This window comes from Clinocottus analis, unplaced genomic scaffold (assembly GCF_023055335.1).
Source record: "Clinocottus analis isolate CAN_PGR_092001 unplaced genomic scaffold, fCliAna1.0.p SCAF_2, whole genome shotgun sequence".
Lineage (NCBI taxonomy): Eukaryota > Metazoa > Chordata > Actinopteri > Perciformes > Cottidae > Clinocottus > Clinocottus analis.
Genome location: NW_027175931.1, coordinates 8,644,833 through 8,661,973, shown reverse-complemented (window position 1 = coordinate 8,661,973; position 17,141 = coordinate 8,644,833). Strand labels below are relative to the sequence as shown.

At 40.5% G+C, this 17,141-nt stretch overlaps 1 protein-coding gene across 1 annotated transcript; it reads left to right on the top strand.

Moving 5' to 3' along the window:
* Positions 1–3,313: 3,313 nt before the first annotated feature.
* naalad2 (N-acetylated alpha-linked acidic dipeptidase 2) lies at positions 3,314–16,969 on the top strand. The gene is made up of 21 exons (XM_068585002.1): positions 3,314–3,369; positions 3,607–3,749; positions 7,379–7,490; positions 8,298–8,484; positions 9,445–9,546; positions 9,743–9,868; positions 10,170–10,250; positions 10,720–10,825; positions 10,914–11,007; positions 11,481–11,576; positions 12,100–12,185; positions 12,559–12,678; positions 12,919–13,001; positions 13,080–13,143; positions 13,232–13,299; positions 13,479–13,570; positions 13,886–13,976; positions 14,449–14,713; positions 14,817–14,898; positions 15,171–15,263; positions 16,553–16,969. Exons 2-21 carry the CDS (start codon positions 3,668–3,670, stop codon positions 16,740–16,742), a joined length of 2,220 nt encoding a protein of 739 aa, XP_068441103.1. The 5' UTR covers positions 3,314–3,369; positions 3,607–3,667; the 3' UTR covers positions 16,743–16,969.
* The last annotated feature ends 172 nt before the right edge of the window (positions 16,970–17,141 follow it).

Below are 17,141 nucleotides of genomic sequence, written 5' to 3'. Positions count from 1 at the left end.
GCAGTTTGAATCCCCCCCTCCTCCCTCCTCTCTCTCTCTCTCTCTCTCACCCTCACCTCCTCCAACCCCGACAAGTCTCAGCGGTGAGGAGCTCCGTCTGAAACAATCATCGAGCCTTCATTTGGCTCCAGTCTGCTTTACGGCAGGCCTGAGCGCTGAGGTGAGCGGCGTCGTTACAACAGAAGAAGTGAGTGACTTTGTTGCTTCTCTTTATTCGTCCCAAACAGACAGAACAATACACATCACGCCGCACTGCTCCTCTCTGTCGCTAGAGGGCGCCATGGTCTTACAATGAAGTGCACTTGTGTCCCCACCTTTTGTAGGACGTTAATCAGCATTATTAAAGCGAAATAAAGCCTTTACAACGAATCATTAAGAACACATTTGAGTATGAGTACATGTTTTATTCAGTCAATCATTACATATAATACAACAAGTAAAGCCACAATGGAATGGTAGGTAGGTATAGGTAGAAGCATAATGTGTATATATTCCTATCCTAAATTCGTATCAATTAAATCAGATAATTACTTCGATATAAAGGAGGGGGAAAAAGAAAACTATATATATATATATATATATATATATATATATATATATATATATATATATATATATATATATATATATATATATATATATATATATATATATAATTTAACTCCTACAATAGAAATAGATATGTGGAGTGCTCAGGTTGTGAAAACTCTCATTGACAGGGGAGACCAACAATGATTACTTATTTCAGGTGTTATTTAAATTGTATTAAATAACACTTGGAATTGCAGATAGGATGCCTCAGTGTGACCTCAAAGTGGCAAACATAGTATAATCAATGCTTCAGAGGGGATGATGCTTATTTTCTGACCATTGTGTTCATCCCTGATATTGCTATATGGTTTATTGCTTCGTAGATTAATAGTTTGATTTTGCGGTGGAATGAGCTACATAGCTGCAAGTGTAAGTACCTGACAAGTGCACCAAGTAGCCTAAACTGTACATGCCTGATACTGTGGGCTGTCAGCGCCACCATGTGTCTGAAGTAAGAAATGCAGCTGAAGTTGTAACGATGGAAGATCTGTATGGGACCTGATTACAAACAGATTATAAACAGATGCACACGATGGCGGGGAAAAAAACATGAAAAAAATACAAAAAGGATGTAGACACTTGTGCCCACAATAGGCAAAACAAAGGGAACCCTCATACAGCATTCAACTATATTTTACACAATTACATAGCACATTTCAAAGTGTACCTTATGAACTGACAAGTCAATCTCCCTTGAGTCTGTTTAGTGGCTGTCTTTGATCACACAAGCAGGACCAACGAATGAATTAAGCTCCAGATCGGTTATTAAACTGAGATCTGGGATTATATCGTTTCTCCAGGCCCCCGAACCAGGTCCATAAAGAAATGTGTTTCTGCGGTTGGTTTGTCACCCCTCCTTACATCTTTAGGATGAAGTAGTACGCCAACTGCAGGTCAAATCAGCCGACATCAGTGGCGGTTCTGTTCAGGCTTAACTGAGGCAAATCCTTGCAGCCATGTTGCGAGAAAGCCTAACGAGTGGAGGCGATATTATTTTAAGGCCCATAGGCTTTAAATTAAAGGTTCAACAATCACACATGGGTGTAATCTTTTTGCCATTTAGTGTATAAAGTTAACAACAGGGGAAAGGGCCAATCATCTAATCACCATCAAAGTGCTTGGCCATGATCAGGGTTCTTTCATGCTCATCCAAGTTTTTCTTTGGGATATCTGTAAGTCCTCTGGTTTAAACATGTATAATATTTAATGATTGATTGTTGTCGATGCATTGGGTTTCTTCCCGGCTAACACTTGTTGTGATAGCTCCATCCACCAATTTCTTTTGGTGTGATGTGTTTTTTTTTTTTAATTTTATGAAGTAGCTGCAGAAGGATCTGCAACCCCACGAAAGACTAACCTCCGAATCTCGTCAAACAAAACAATATAAAAGTACCTTTACTGTACTTATAAATTGTTTTAGCGAAAATATTTTAGATATGATTACATGTAAGTTTTGTGCACTTCAAAAAATAACGTTATCTTTCCCAAAACATGTATCTGAGTTATGAAAACATCGATTGAAATCAATGTTAAAAAGTGTTTTTATATTGCCAAAGGAGTGGTCCCAACATTTTCTAAATAGTTATACTGTGTTGTTAGGTTCCCAAAGAACACAGTTCAAATTAAATGAAAACCCAACTCCCCATACGAGGTCGCGGGTTTAATGAATGTTGTCTTTCCAGATACACAGCGTGTGGACAATGAGGTGGAGCTGTGGTCTGCGTCCTCCCCACATTCCTGAGGGCAGAGAGCCTCCTCCCGGCTTCACGCTCCAACCCACCGCATTGGAGCGCCGCCCTCCACCCCACACAGCTGTTCACAGGACATGGAGGGGTCGAGCACGACCACGTCCCGTTCGTCTCATAGTGTGGGAAAATATGTATGGTGAGCTCCAGAAATATACACCAGAGCTTTAACTTTTAAAGTTTAAGAGATTAAGAGTTTAAATGGGTCCATTTTGACTAGTCAGAAGTTTTAACTTTCCAAATAGAGAGTATTTCTATGATGTTGTGTCTAACTTTGATGCCGGGCTTTTGTTGGCAGAAATGGGCGTCCACATATACAGTATGTGATGAGTTTAATTTGTTACTTTAATTTATGAATAAACGCATCCAGGGCAAGTGTTAATGTGCTACTTATATGTTAGTGCCAGTAAAAACATAACTAACGTGTTAACTTGTTATAGACTGTTGAGGTAATTGCAATGTGAAACGGCTCACAAAGTAGGATAAACCAACATAAAGTGTGTTATTAGGATGTTAATCCATCACAAGTCCTCGTGTCCGCGTCGGACACCAGATGATAACTCGTCACTTTATTCTTCACCTGTCACTTTCACACAATCAATAACTTCATTCTGTGAACTTTACTTTACTATTATTATTATTATTATTTTATTTCGTAGTTACTTTTTACTTACTTGTTGCATCTGTACTTATTTACTTGCTTGTTGTATCTAAATTTGTATACTTTCATGTTGTATTATTATTATTTATTTATTTTTAAATGTTCATTGTTATTGTTGTTGTTGTTAAATGTTGCGCACCTTTCGCCAGGACAAATTCCTTGTTTGTGCAAACTTACTTGTCAATAGAGGGTTCTGATTCTGATTCTATAAGCGTAGAGGTGTCTGCAGATTCAGTATCGTTTTTAAGAAACCTTCCTGACTCCTTCCTGCACTAAATTGTTACTTTTACAGCTCATCCTTGGCTGGATTCTCGAGTCTTGGCCGTCTTGTCTCGTGTTGAGTAATACTGAGTCAGCACATAAAGGACAAAGGTACAAAATACAGTCATTAGTCTACTGGTCCAACATACCACTAATGACCAGCTCCCTCTTTGTATTCCTCTGCGACCTGTCACTCACTGCCTCTGTCTTTGCTTGACACAGAAAGTCACCTAACCCCACTCCTTCCCTCCCTCCCTTTCTTTGTCTGTCCCTCACGCTCTCCCGTCCCTCCACTGCGCACTACTTCAACAAATAACTCTCTATCTCTACCGTCGTCTCTGCATGCAGGCGTGCTCTGCAGAAGCAGCCGTGTCAGTGTGTGCGAGCCTCTCGGACGTACGGCTTTACAATGAGAAAGGAGTCCAGGGTAATTCGGTGGATCAGGTGGATTGTGATTGTGACAGGTTCGTTGTTGCTGGGCTTCATCATAGGTAAGACATAAGACAGCTTACACTGGACAGCAATACAGTACTCTGCACGTTATATCTACTCTGCTCCGAGTGTTTGTTGATGATTAAAGGAATAAGTCCCTTTATGAAAATAATGGAGGGGAGTGGACCGTGACAAGTGTACAAATGGAAGTGAGGGCAATTGCTGAAATAGCATAAAAAAATACACATCATGAAGAAATACAAACCTCAGTTTTCTCTAAATGTCGTGGCTTGAATAATTATCATCAGCCATCAAATCTACTTTGTGCCATTGCAGGTGTGTGTGTTGTGTGAGAGTTTTTAGTTAAGTGTGGCTTCAGCCGCATGGGGTCATAGACCCCATGCTGCAAGCACACTTCATGTTCTCCTGCGGGCTTATTAGTTGGAATGCTGCAAGCATTCCAACTATTGTTCTTCAAATCTTTATTAAACTGTTTCTTCTTCTATTTCTTCCATCCGTATTTTGGACCGTAACTAGTCCTTCATATTTCCAGTTACAGAAAAAAGTTCAATTATTCAAATATTCAGCTAGTTAAGGAGACGATGGCTATGACTTTTCATATTTCTGACTTTTCAAATTTCCAAATTATTAAGCTTTTTATGATTTTTTTTATAATGGGACCCAATGGGGAAATCTTCAAATCATCTCCAACTTCAAACGTTTACAGTTTCTTCATACGTTGAGCTTGAGACAATATTTAAAATTTCACATGTTGACAAAACCTTTAGCTATTAATCTACGCTTTTACATTTTTCATATTTTCTCAATTTTCAAAATTATTCAGCTTTTTATAAAAAAAAAATGAATGGTTTCCAATGAAGAACATCTTCAAATCCGCTTTCAACTCTTCAACTTCAAAAAGGGAAAGGCTCTGTCATGCCTTCAACTAGAGACACCATTCCACCTTTAAAATGTTGGCAAAACGTTTAGCTGTTATTGTATTACTCATCTTTTTGATATCTCCTATAGTGTTTTAACTGTAGGCGTTTTCGTTTTATGTTTTTTCCGCACCTTTTCTGCCTTTCTCATTATTGTGTGTTGGGCAGCTCACAGCGGTGACGTCAGACTCCAGAGCGAGGGCACTTGGCGATACACATATTTTAAACTTGCTCTCTACTCGAAACCGTATACTCTTTGGACATAATTTATAGCTCAAAACGTTGGAAATCTTGTCTTCTGCCGTAAACTGCGGTCGATAGGAATCCAACAGATAAGACGTGTTGAGGTCCGACTGAATGGGAGAGCCGGTCCGTCCCCAGCAGCAGCCCTTTGGTCTGTGCATCTACAGGCAGCAGGCACGTAAGCGGCCGCACACGCGAACGGGTCGCGCACATGAACGGCCGTGCTCGCGCGTGAACGTGTTATTATGGTCGCGTGCACGTTCGTGTGTGTGTGCGCGCGCGCGTGTGTGCAGGTCACTTTGGTTATAGACGTCAGGATGAACAGCGTCACTGACGTTCACGTTCTGAGGTTTGACGGATGGTTTTGTAGACACTCAGTAATATCTGGTCTCTCACCAACTGCACCTGTAGATCAGTGGTTAGCAACTCCGCCTTAGGAGCAAAGGGTCAGTGGTTCAAACCCCACCTGTGACAGATTTTAATTTTTCAAAAAAACTTTTTTTTTTCTTCTGTTGGACTGGACACTGTGGCGGGCCGGGTCGTATGTTTGACACCCCTGATTTAGATGATGCAGTTTTCCTTTCAACTTTTCCAATTATACATTTAAACGACAAGAATTTTCAACAGTTCAATTAAATGACTTTGAACTGTAAAATTTTAGCAGGTATTTTGCCTTTTCTATATTTTCAATAATGATTTGCTATTTATTTATATATTCATCTATTCCGCTATTTTCAGCTATATTAATATATTCAGCTATTTTTACATATATTCAGCTATTTTTTCATTTTCAAATATATTTAGCTATATTTAGCTAATTTAAGCTATATTCCACTATGTTCAGCTATATTCAGCTATTTCTTTCAAATATTTCAGCTATAAGCTTCAGCTTTTTGCATTCCAACGCTTTTTCAGCAGGAAATGCTCTTTCTAGTTATTATTATTCTTCTTATAGTCAAACCACTACTCCTCCCAGAGCGTTGCCAGCACATGCGTAAAAAATACATCGAAACGTGCGGTTTGCGCGGGAATCGTGAGGTATGACTTTTCTAAGAGATTCGCCCGGCCGTTTTCCCGAAAAATGCAAAAAACGTCAAAAACTGTCAAAAAAATTTCACGAAATGTTCGTAGAGGGTGGCGCACCAATTAACAGAGTGAGAAGAAGCGACAGAAACTGCTAAAAAAATAAAACGTATTTTGTCTTTACTCCCACAATGTTCACTCTTCATACACCATTGTTGGATAGAAACGTTGGAAATCTTGTCTTCTGTCATAAACTGCGGTCGATAGGAATCCAACAGACTCAGACGTCTTGAAATCGGACTGAATGTGAGAGCGAGTCCACCTCGCTCTGCCATCCGCCGCCATGTTAAATCTCCCTCCAAAGCCACGTCTCCCCTGAAGCTCGTACCTGATTTGTAAATCGCCCGTACAGACACATGTTTTATCGTACAGACTCGCCAGTCACAGTATCTGTTCATCAGGTCTTCCTAACGCTCAATATGCGATATCGAAGCAATAGTGGCTTTTAAAGTACCATTTTTTTAAAATAGTTTGAAAGGAGTTCCACAGTATTTAGGTCTATTAAGCTCAGCGTAAGGAAGTCCCTTTGAAGTCATCACCATGGCAACCTTTGCTCTAGCGACCCACAGGTGTTCTCGTTAGGGCAGTTTAACAGACACACAGACACTTACACACGCACACACAACACAGATGACTTCTGTCTCTCTGTCTGTTTGTCTCACACACACACAGACACACATACACACATACACACACACAAACAAACAAACACATACACACACACAAACAAACAAACACATACACACACACACACACACAACACAGATGACTTCTGTCTCTCTGTCTGTTTGTCTCACACACACAGACACACATACATACACACACAAAGACGTTTACGTGTGTTTTATATTGTGTAGTTGTCAACACTGTGATCATTAATAAGGTCATATGATATTTCATATACGTTTGTGTGTGTTCAGGACGTTCAGTAGTTTATTTCCTTAAGTCCACAGTCCAGTCTGCCTCTAATCAGTCTGCAGGCGCTCACTTGGTCACCATGACGACGGCAGCACACAGGTGCTTCATATCAGCCAATCAGTTTAACACACAAACCAACTCAAGTGCTTTGGAGGAGAGACGGGCGTCATAAACAAAAGCTATATATTGCGACGTCTTACGGCAGTAGTAGCCACACTTTCAAAATTTCTTGCGAAATTTTCTAGTTTGTCACTATTCTGACACTTTTCACACCTGCCCGCTCACTGCAGGCTCACACATGCTGTCCACAACCACAACTCCATTTGAAATGTAATTTCCACCATCATGCAAAGCAAGCAGTGAGTGACACTTAGATGGGCTGTATGTTTACCCCTTCATTGTAATTTCATCTTTTTAATCAAGTCATGAAGTCATATGGTGGTGACAATGTTCTTAAGATGACTACTATGAAGCCGTCTATCCTGCTTTAATTGTCTGTTCTGTAGGCTGGTGTGCACGGCCCCCACTTCCAACCTCTGCAAATAAAAGCACTTCCAGCATGTACCTAAAGGAACTACTGCAGGGAATGCAGCTAGACCGGATCAGACACCACCTATGGTAAACACCCCCAAACTATCCCAATTCTTCTTTTCTTCTTTTTTCTTCTTCTTCTGGTTTAACGTTGGTCAACACAGTTCAGCTCTACTTCCTCCTCGTCAGTCTAACTTCCTTCACCTGTTTACTCACCTGCCTCTGATCATTAATCAAGTCCCCACTGGACCATGGAAACAGACATTCAGCCCCACAGGGATGCGTTCTGAAGACTAGAGCGATCCCATCATGTTTTATGTAACAACTCCACCAACAGGACAAACTTTTTACTTGCATGTTTTGTTGAATAAAAACTTTAATTATTTCTTAACTGAAGAAAAGTACTTAGACTAATAGCCTACACATGGTCTGAGGTGACCAAACGCAACCAAATTGTCAATTTTATTCTGTGCTTTCCTTGATAAAACAATTTACACTTCACTGTTACTTAAATGTGTCTTATTGTGACATGTCAAAGCAACAAAAGCACATGGTTTGTATCATCAAATGAATGTTGACTGAATTCTATGGAGCTGCTTCACTTTCAGGTTGTGCATATGGCTCACTGTCATGACTTATTGGGACACTTTGCCTGGCCGAGCCAAGCAAAGTCCAAATAACCTTTGTTAGAAATGCATTTTAGATATATGGATCCTGTTGCGTTTAAGTTAAGTCAAACAACAAGAACAACAGCGTTGTATGCACTGCATAAACAGTTCTTCTTCAAAGAAAAAGTGGAGACTCTCACTTTCCACCAGGCATTCTAAAGACCACATTTTTAATGATGTAAGCAACCGCTAGCCTCGTGACTAACTGTGTACATCCGCTCCGCAGGAAATTTACACGACTTCCCCACCTGGCTGGTACAGAGCAAAATCTCATATATGGAGAGCAGATCAGGAAAGAGTGGCTGGAGTTTGGACTGGACACAGTGGAGATGGTGCCCTATGACGTGCTGTTGTCCTATCCCAACAAATCACAGCCGAATTTCATCTCAATAGTTGATCAGTTTGGCAGTGAGGTATGGCACAGAACACGGACACATGTAGTCAAATACACTCAAACTGAAAAAGAAAAACTGTGACAAAAAAGCAAAGCATGTTTTGCCCACATATAATCATTTTAACCTCCCTATATATTAGTCTTGCGAAAACCTTTGTGCTTGTTTCTGGTGTATTGATGTTATAATTTGATACACAGCTACCACTTAAATTGATTGGAAACAACCATTTGCATGCCTTGTGTTCTCAATGAGAAACTCATTTAAATGTATTCTTAAAATCAAATGATTTACCAAACTTAGTGCGATATTATCTCATTTCACCACTTCAAGCTCTTTGGTGAAATACTTAATTCTCCACACTCACCCCCCTGCTGATACCAAGTTCTTAGGGATTGTGATTTTTCTCACGCACATGAACAACAACACTAAATCAGTCCAAACCCCAGGACTACTTCAGTCTGTTTGGGGAGATAACAAAGTTGCAGCGTGCAAGGAAAGATCGCACAGCCACACACTGCAAGACAGCTCATTCAAGTCCAAAGTCCTTTTATAGCCTTGTGGCGAGATAAACCTCCCTCAGTGTGTCTTATGAGTACAAATAATGATACAGCACAGAGGCAAACAAGAGAAACCAGACCAGGGCATACTGCACAGCATTTTCAGGATTCATGATTAACATTTAGGTTTAGAACTGGACAGTATATCAATAATATATTATATCTATATTGTAATATGAGACTAGATATTGTCTTATATAAGTGTTTCCTTGTTTTAAAGGCTGCATTAAAGTAAAGTGATGGAGCAGAAGTGCACAGTAGAATGAAAATATAATACTCAAGTCAGGTAAAACTAAAGTGCAGTACTTGTGTAAATATGTTCCACCTCTGCCTATTTCCCAGCGAGTTGACAGTGGAGACATTACATATTCCAAAGTGTGTATTAAAGAGAATAAAGGGCCATTTGGTCTTTCTTTTACAGGTTTTTAACACGTCTTTAGCTGAGCCCGTTCCAGAGGGTTATGAAGATGTTTCTAACATTGTGCCTCCATACAGTGCCTTCTCTGCCCAAGGACAACCTGAGGTACACACACACACACACACACACACACACACACGCACCCACACACCTACGCACGCACGCACACGCATGCACACACAGACACAGACAATCACGATCTGGTTCACACACACTAAAACAACATAATCATAATGACAGGGGTGTTCAAAAACTTTAAACATTACTCATCATCACCAATCTGTTCTTTCTCTCTCTCAAGGGGGATTTGGTGTATGTGAACTATGGTCGAACAGAAGACTTTTCCCAGTTAGAGAAGGAGATGGGCATCAATGTTACTGGGAAGATTGTCATTGTCAGATATGGAAAAATATTCAGAGGCAATAAGGTAAGAAAGTATTGGTCTTGATTCTACGTGAAACTGCAAGTTAAAAGGATTTCAGTCAGTCAAAAATACAAACCTGAGGTGAAATGTAATGGAAGTTAACATTTAAAAAAAAAACATCTAAATACAGCGAGACATGTACAAATATTTCCATGCACATCTTTTTAAAATTTTAAGCAATTTGTCAATGTCAAACCAATCACCACTATTTTGTGATCCACGAAGACAAAAATAAGGACAGCAATGAATAACATTTTGTAAGCCATCCAAATGACTCATGTCTCTCTCTGTCTTTCTCCACCAGGTGACAAACGCCATGTCAGCCGGAGCAAAGGGAATCATTTTGTTCTCAGACCCAGCAGATTACTGTGCTGCTGGAGTCCAGGTAAAGTATTCTGCTTCAGAGCCTTCCCCGCTTGCTCCCTCCCTACTTCCAGCACCCTCAAACTATACATCCATCTTCAACCTTGGTCTTCATATTGATCTCCACTGCACAGTGCACACCTTTAAAGTGTTGTGACTGCAAATTGCACGGTTGTGATGCTATCAAGGTGACTAAATCAGTCCAAACTACCTCTGAGGTAGTTCCTGCTACCGGCTCCGTGAATTCAGGTAGACACACAAAGACTCAAAATGATGACAACATCAGAGTCGCTTGTAACGAACAACAACTACAAATGTATGAACCAGATCATGATTTGAAACAGTCGTAGATGCTATGAGCGAGCCTTCAGCAATGCAGGCCGTGATACAATCTTGAAATATTTGAATTTAGGAGACAAATGTAATCTGTGGATTTAAGTAAAGCTTTTTAAAATTAAATGAAATTAATTAAGGTGTGTGTGTGTGTGTAGTCCTACCCTGATGGTTGGAACCTACCCGGCGGAGGAGCTCAGAGAGGAAATGTTCTCAACCTGAACGGAGCAGGAGACCCGCTCACACCCGGGTACCCCGCTAAGGGTGTGTATCTCTGTGTGCTTCTACATGCAAGCCTGTAAGTGTTAATGTTTGTGTTATGTTATTTAACATTTGGTCTGTTCTCTTACAGAATATACATATAGATCCAGCATTAAGGACGGAGTGGGTATTCCCAAGATTCCTGTTCATCCAATTGGCTACCATGATGCAATTCACCTGCTGAAGTAATAATATTTTTCTTTTTTTTCTTTCTCACTTTTCCAAAATTCACACATTCAATCATTCAGAGCAGTGCTGTTTGGTCAAAGTCTAGAGCTCGGCACACAATGGCAATGATAGGATGCAGATGATTGGATAGTGTTCCCCATAGTTTAGCCTGTTAGCATGCTAACATTTGGTAATCAACCAAAAACACAAAGTGCAACTGAAGCTGTCACAAGTTTTGAAGATGAAAACTGATGGTGGTGCTGGATGAAAAGCTAACACAATTTAATCAGCAAATATATTTGCTAAATTTCATAGCAATCGAACTAATGATTGTTGCGCTAAAACAGTCTTTACCACATTAGGTCTTAAAAAGCGCTTTCTTGATTTGAATCTTGAATTCAGTGCAAGAAACAAAAGGAGATCCTTAAATCAATTGAGTTGTTTATTTGTATTTTTACCCAGAACATGTGAACTGTTTGCCATTCAACAGGAACATGGGAGGAAAGATTCCACCCAACAACTGGAAAGGAACTCTGAATGTATCCTACAGGATTGGTCCAGGCTTCACGGAGGACTTCAAGAGCCAGTAAGTGCCTAAACATTGAGCTTTTATTCCAGTTAAACAATGATTACTTGGAGCCACTTCACCTTGTTCTACCCTGATTATCCCTTCAAACTACTTTTTTCACGGTAAAACTCCCCACAATAGTTGATGGTCTCTCTTCTCCTGCTTCACTGCTGTCTGTTTAAATTGCCTCTCCACTTTTGTTTTTCTCTTCAGCTTTAATGACCCAGTGGCAAGTAGCCAACTGGCATACAACAGAGGCCCTTGTACTTCCTGTGTGTGAAAGACATACTTAGAACATTCACACACAAACAAGCTGCACAAATTAAGGATGTAGAACAGTCATTGGGTCTTTTTGTACATTTTAACTGTGGTGAAGGTTTTGTGAATGTCTGGCGCCACCATCTCCATTTCATCAAATGTGTTATTCTAAACTTTGCCTTAATTATTTTCACTGTAGAACTGAATTTTGAATGCTTCCTGAAGAACTATTCCCTTTTTCTCCCCTGTGTGAATCACCCCTTTCTTAATCTGCCTGTCTCAGGAAGGTGCGTATGAACATCCACACTAACAACCAGGTAACCCGAATCTACAACGTCATTGGCAGGATTAGAGGAGCTCTGGAGCCAGGTACACTACCACAATCCGACCGGCTTCAATCCTTCATGAAAGCTTTAAGCAACATTGAACACACGACCAACACATGTGTGAAACACTTATAATGTTAGTCTGTACGCCAATACTGAGATAATCATAATAACAGGTTAAAATAGGATGATAAGCTAATTGTATGAACTGCAGCTTGGATCAAAAGAATATTTGTGTAGTGATAGATTACTGTATTTGGGAGCATTCGTTTAATAGAAAAAAACACATCCTGTGTTTAATACAGATTCAAAGACTAACTAGTGTAAAGTTAGGAAGGAAATTCTCATAGTGTAGCTCTCTTTGTCTAAATTATCCATCAATGTGTGCTGTCGTCTCTGTGTTTGTGTGTGTGTAGACAGGTATGTGATTCTGGGAGGGCACCGGGATGCCTGGGTGTTTGGAGGGATTGATCCCATGTCTGGTGCTGCCGTGGTCCACGAAACAGTCAGAAACTTTGGCTTGCTGCTTAGTAAAGGTACAATTGTGGTGTCAATTGTCACCCTGTGTGTGTGTGTGTGTGTGTGTCTGTGTGTGTGTGTGTGTTGTGAAATGACATCTCTGTTTATGTCCTCTCGAGGACATTGTCTGATGTTTAGTTTGTTTAACACTGTACAAACCACTGAAAGGGTTGGACCGGTACCAGAATGCATGTTCTGGTGGGGTGTCCTTACAATGCCACAAAGACAAGGAGGTGTGTATGTGTGTATGTATGTAGGCTGGAGGCCTAGGAGGACTATAGTATTTGCCAGCTGGGATGCAGAGGAGTTTGGACTGCAGGGATCTACAGAATGGGCAGAGGTACACATTCACTGACCAACACCCTTGTAACACACGCGCCCGTACGCACACACACGCTGACCACACCCTTCTCTACAGGATAATGCCAAGCTGCTGCAGGAGAGAGCTGTGGCCTACATCAATGCCGATTCTGCCATTGAGGGTGAGTGTGTTTAAGGGCGGAGCTGAATATTCTCACGAAGTAGTTAGTTTTGATGTAACACAACTGTGTGGATGTATTTGATTACCAGGCATGTACACACTGAGAGTTGACTGCACTCCTTCTCTACACACTTTGGTGTACGACCTCACTAAGCAGGTGAGTGGACATACACACACACGACATGGTGCATCTGAAATTGGCTTGAGCAAATGTATTTTGTTTTTTCATGCTCAGTCTTAAGCTGTATTTATGTATTTTCCTTCCCATCTTTCTCTCCGCCTCGCCACTCTCTTCTTTCTTTCTTTCTTTCTTTCTTTCTTTCTGTTTGCGTTTAGATAGTCAGTCCAGAAGAAGGAGAAGAGGGAGTTTCTCTGTACGAGAGTTGGCATAAGAGGGACAACTGGACCGATGACCGTGATGCACCCAGGTACAATAAAAGGAAGGAAAATATAATGTCAGCAACCACAAGAACCATGCTGCAATCAGTAGTTAGAAGACAAAACGACAAGATGATTACTAATTATTCAATGCAACTGTTTGAGAAATGTTGCGGTATTGATACACCATGCAATGATGTAAAGGGACTATTGAAAAGCTTTCACTCTACTCTCTCATGTCTGTGTGGCATTGTTTTTAAAACAAGTTTTTGACTGTAACATGTGTTAGTCAATCAGTCAAATGATCCAGATATGAATGAAACAAATCACAAAATCAATCTGTGCTCCGCTCTGGTGTGTTGTAGGATCAGTAAACTCGGTTCAGGCAGTGATTTTGAGGCCTATTTCATCCGTCTGGGGATTGCTGCAGGCAGAGCCAGATACACCAAAAACAAGGTGAGACACGCTGCACTCACAGAATATCATCATTAGATTATATTGCTGTGTGTGTGTTGAGTTATACAAGTGTGTGTGTGTTTGTAGTATGAGCATACGACGCGGTGCATCTGCATCTTATCAGTGTAAATGTTTATGATACTTGTGAATTTTATAATACTTATGCCAGTGTACATGTTTTCATATGTGAGCCTGTGCATATCAATAGAACATATTTGCTAGTTTGCAATATTTGCTGTCTCTTTTTCTCTTTGATAAAGGCTTGGTCTTTGTATTTGCAACTTCAGTGTGATAAATACTTAACTTTATCTGCATTTCTGCTTTAAAAATGTTTTCATTTCAGTTGCGCTGTGCATGATCTAAAGTGATTTATGTATAATTTAAGGGTTGAGTTGAAGTTAGAGAACCAGTAGATTACTGTGAGCCTCTGTGGTGTCAGTATAACTCAGTGAATTGTCCTTTGTTCCTTCAGGAAACAGAGCGGTACAGCAGTTATCCAGTCTATCACAGTGTGTATGAAACCTTTGAGTTAGTGGACAAGTTTTACGACCCCACCTTCAAGAGGCTTCGTGCGGTGGCCCAGGTGAGAGGTGGACTTATCTTCCAATTGGCCGATTCCCCGCTGCTCCCCCTGGACGTCAACCAGTATGCAGACTCACTGGAGAAGTATGTGCAGAGCATCGCCCAGCTGGCACAGAGGCACCCGGAGGAGATGAAGCTGTATGAAGTGTCGTTTGGTAAGTTGGTTTTGGTCACTGTGTGATCAGACTAGAATCATAAGGTTTAAATCATAAAGCCAACCCGCTGACTTTTCCAATCATTTTGTTCCTATATTTTCAGATTCCTTGTTTTCTGCTGTGGAAAACTTCAGTGTTGCAGCCAGGGACTTCCATGGGCGCCTGCAGACTCTCAACAGAAAAGAGTACGAGTGTATTTAACATTTCGCATGTTTTAGGTGTCCAAACAAATGCTGAAATATGTCTGTGTGTATTTTCTCGTTGATAAATGATTTGAAACGTGCGCTCAGTGTACTTTTCACTGTACATATCTGGACAAATGTCACCGGAGACGGACTAAAAAAAACACCTCTGTGGTAGTTCCTCCCACAGTACGTCTCTAGTATTGTTTGTGCATGTGTAATAATAACGTGGATATTAAAATATGTCTCTAATTGCATCTGTATGTGTGTAACAGTCCTCTGCAGTTACGTGTCATGAATGATCAGCTCATGTATCTGGAGAGAGCCTTCATTGACCCCATGGGCTTACCTGGCAGACCCTTCTACAGGTTAGTCTCTCTCTCACACACATGCACCTACACAAAATAAATATAGAAAACCAGACAACAGCAACAAAGCAAATGAAGTTGTTTGACTTCTGTGGGATGGGAAGTTCTATCAACCCCGTCAACATCAAACAAATGTGACAAAGAACCAGATGAACCTGTACAAAAAAAAGGACATCTTGGGAGGCAAAGTATCCTGCCATCTTTGATCTGAAAAGTTATACTGCAAAGAATGTACATCACCTCAATAAGTCAGACACATGTCCATTAGTTTGAGGTAGCACATCCTCCCACCACCAGCCTCTAAAGTAGCTCAACCATAAAATGAGGTGGAGGCTGCAAGAGCTGGCACATCCATTACACATTCATTGACGGGCTGATGAAAAACGCCATTCACAAGGTTTTCATTATAAAACTGACGTAAAACTGCATAGTATTTTAATTACTGAAAATATAAGTTGACTAAAAACAAAAAACATATTTTGTATCCTAGAAGCCTGGCAACCACTTTCAAAAGTTAGTGTTGAATATCATTATTAACAGGCCTTTTCCCAGCAGACATTGACAGTCAACTACGTCTACTGCTAACAGTGGCTCTGTTGAGTGTGTATTATCTCTCTCTCCCAGTCTCTCAACCACTTTTAACCACAGTTGAGCTCTTTTATATCGACACACCTAGTTTTTGCAGCTCACTCAAAGCCGACTGTGGGAAAGATTTGTTACCAGTGGCCTCATGGGAATCTGTGTTTTGCAGCATTACTCTTCCCAAGTTCACATTTTCTCCTACATTAAAGCCACGTTTACATTCCTGTATTCAACCTATGATACATATTCTACAATAAAGTCATGGCACTAAATTCCTTCTGTTGTCTTCTTCTGACTTCCTTTGAAGCTGCATATTTAAACCCTTTAGATCTGGGTTTCCCTTCTCTTCAGTGAGCCGGTTTCTTTGCCACAGATTACTTGCACCACATCTTAATTAAGTGGTGACTATTATAAGCTGCAGTGTCTTAATTTGGCTTTAACTAGCTGACTTTAGACATTGGCTGCGGATACACATCAAAGCAGACTTTTAGGGTTCTGCTCGTGACAGATTTCAATAGATTAGAATCATCCTGCATAACTGGTACTGATACTGTTGGCGCTGCACGTAAGCCGGTTTACGGGTTTCATTAAAAATGTTTTGTTTTTTTAAATGTTTATAACCATGCTGAAAACATGTGTAGTGCCTTTACTGCTAACACTTTTTAGCTTGTTTTAAAAAAGCACACACCACCTCTCCTCTGTTCCAGGCATGTGATTTTTGCTCCCAGCAGCCATAATAAATATGCCGGGGAGTCTTTCCCTGGGATCTATGACGCATTGTTTGACATCAAGAACTCAGCTGATCCGGCGAAGGCCTGGGAGCAAGTCAAGTATCAAATCAGCATCGCAGCATTCACCGTTCATGCTGCTGCCATGACACTAACACCACCTGCATGAAGCCTGAGATTGAGCCATCTATAGATAATTATGTCATAACGCCAGAATGGAAAGAGAGGGAACACACTCTCTGCAAGACACACACAGATGGACAATCCCTGCTTTCTTAATCAGTCTTGTTCCAAGATCGTACAGAACTCAGTGGCACTGACAATATCTTGGGGCCATTACCAGAATACTATTTTATAATTTTGAATTTGAATAAAGTAATAATTTATGTTTTACAATGTGTTGTTTTTTTAATAAGTCTCCAGAAGAAATCTATCCATTCTTTGCATGTGGGCAAAAAAAAACAAACTGAAATCCTGTGCATTACCCTCTAAAGCTGGCGTACTGACAATTTTCACGGCCCACCACTGCATTACATACATATTATGTTTTACGTTACAAATGAACTTC

Coding starts and splice junctions, on each gene's coding strand:
- naalad2 (XM_068585002.1), top strand. CDS start 3,668: ATGAGAAAGGAGTCCAGGGTAATTCGGTGGATCAGGTGGATTGTGATT. Junction 7,491..8,297: donor CGGATCAGACACCACCTATG/GTAAACACCCCC, acceptor TCCGCTCCGCAG/GAAATTTACACGACTTCCCC. Junction 9,547..9,742: donor CTGCCCAAGGACAACCTGAG/GTACACACACAC, acceptor CTCTCTCTCAAG/GGGGATTTGGTGTATGTGAA.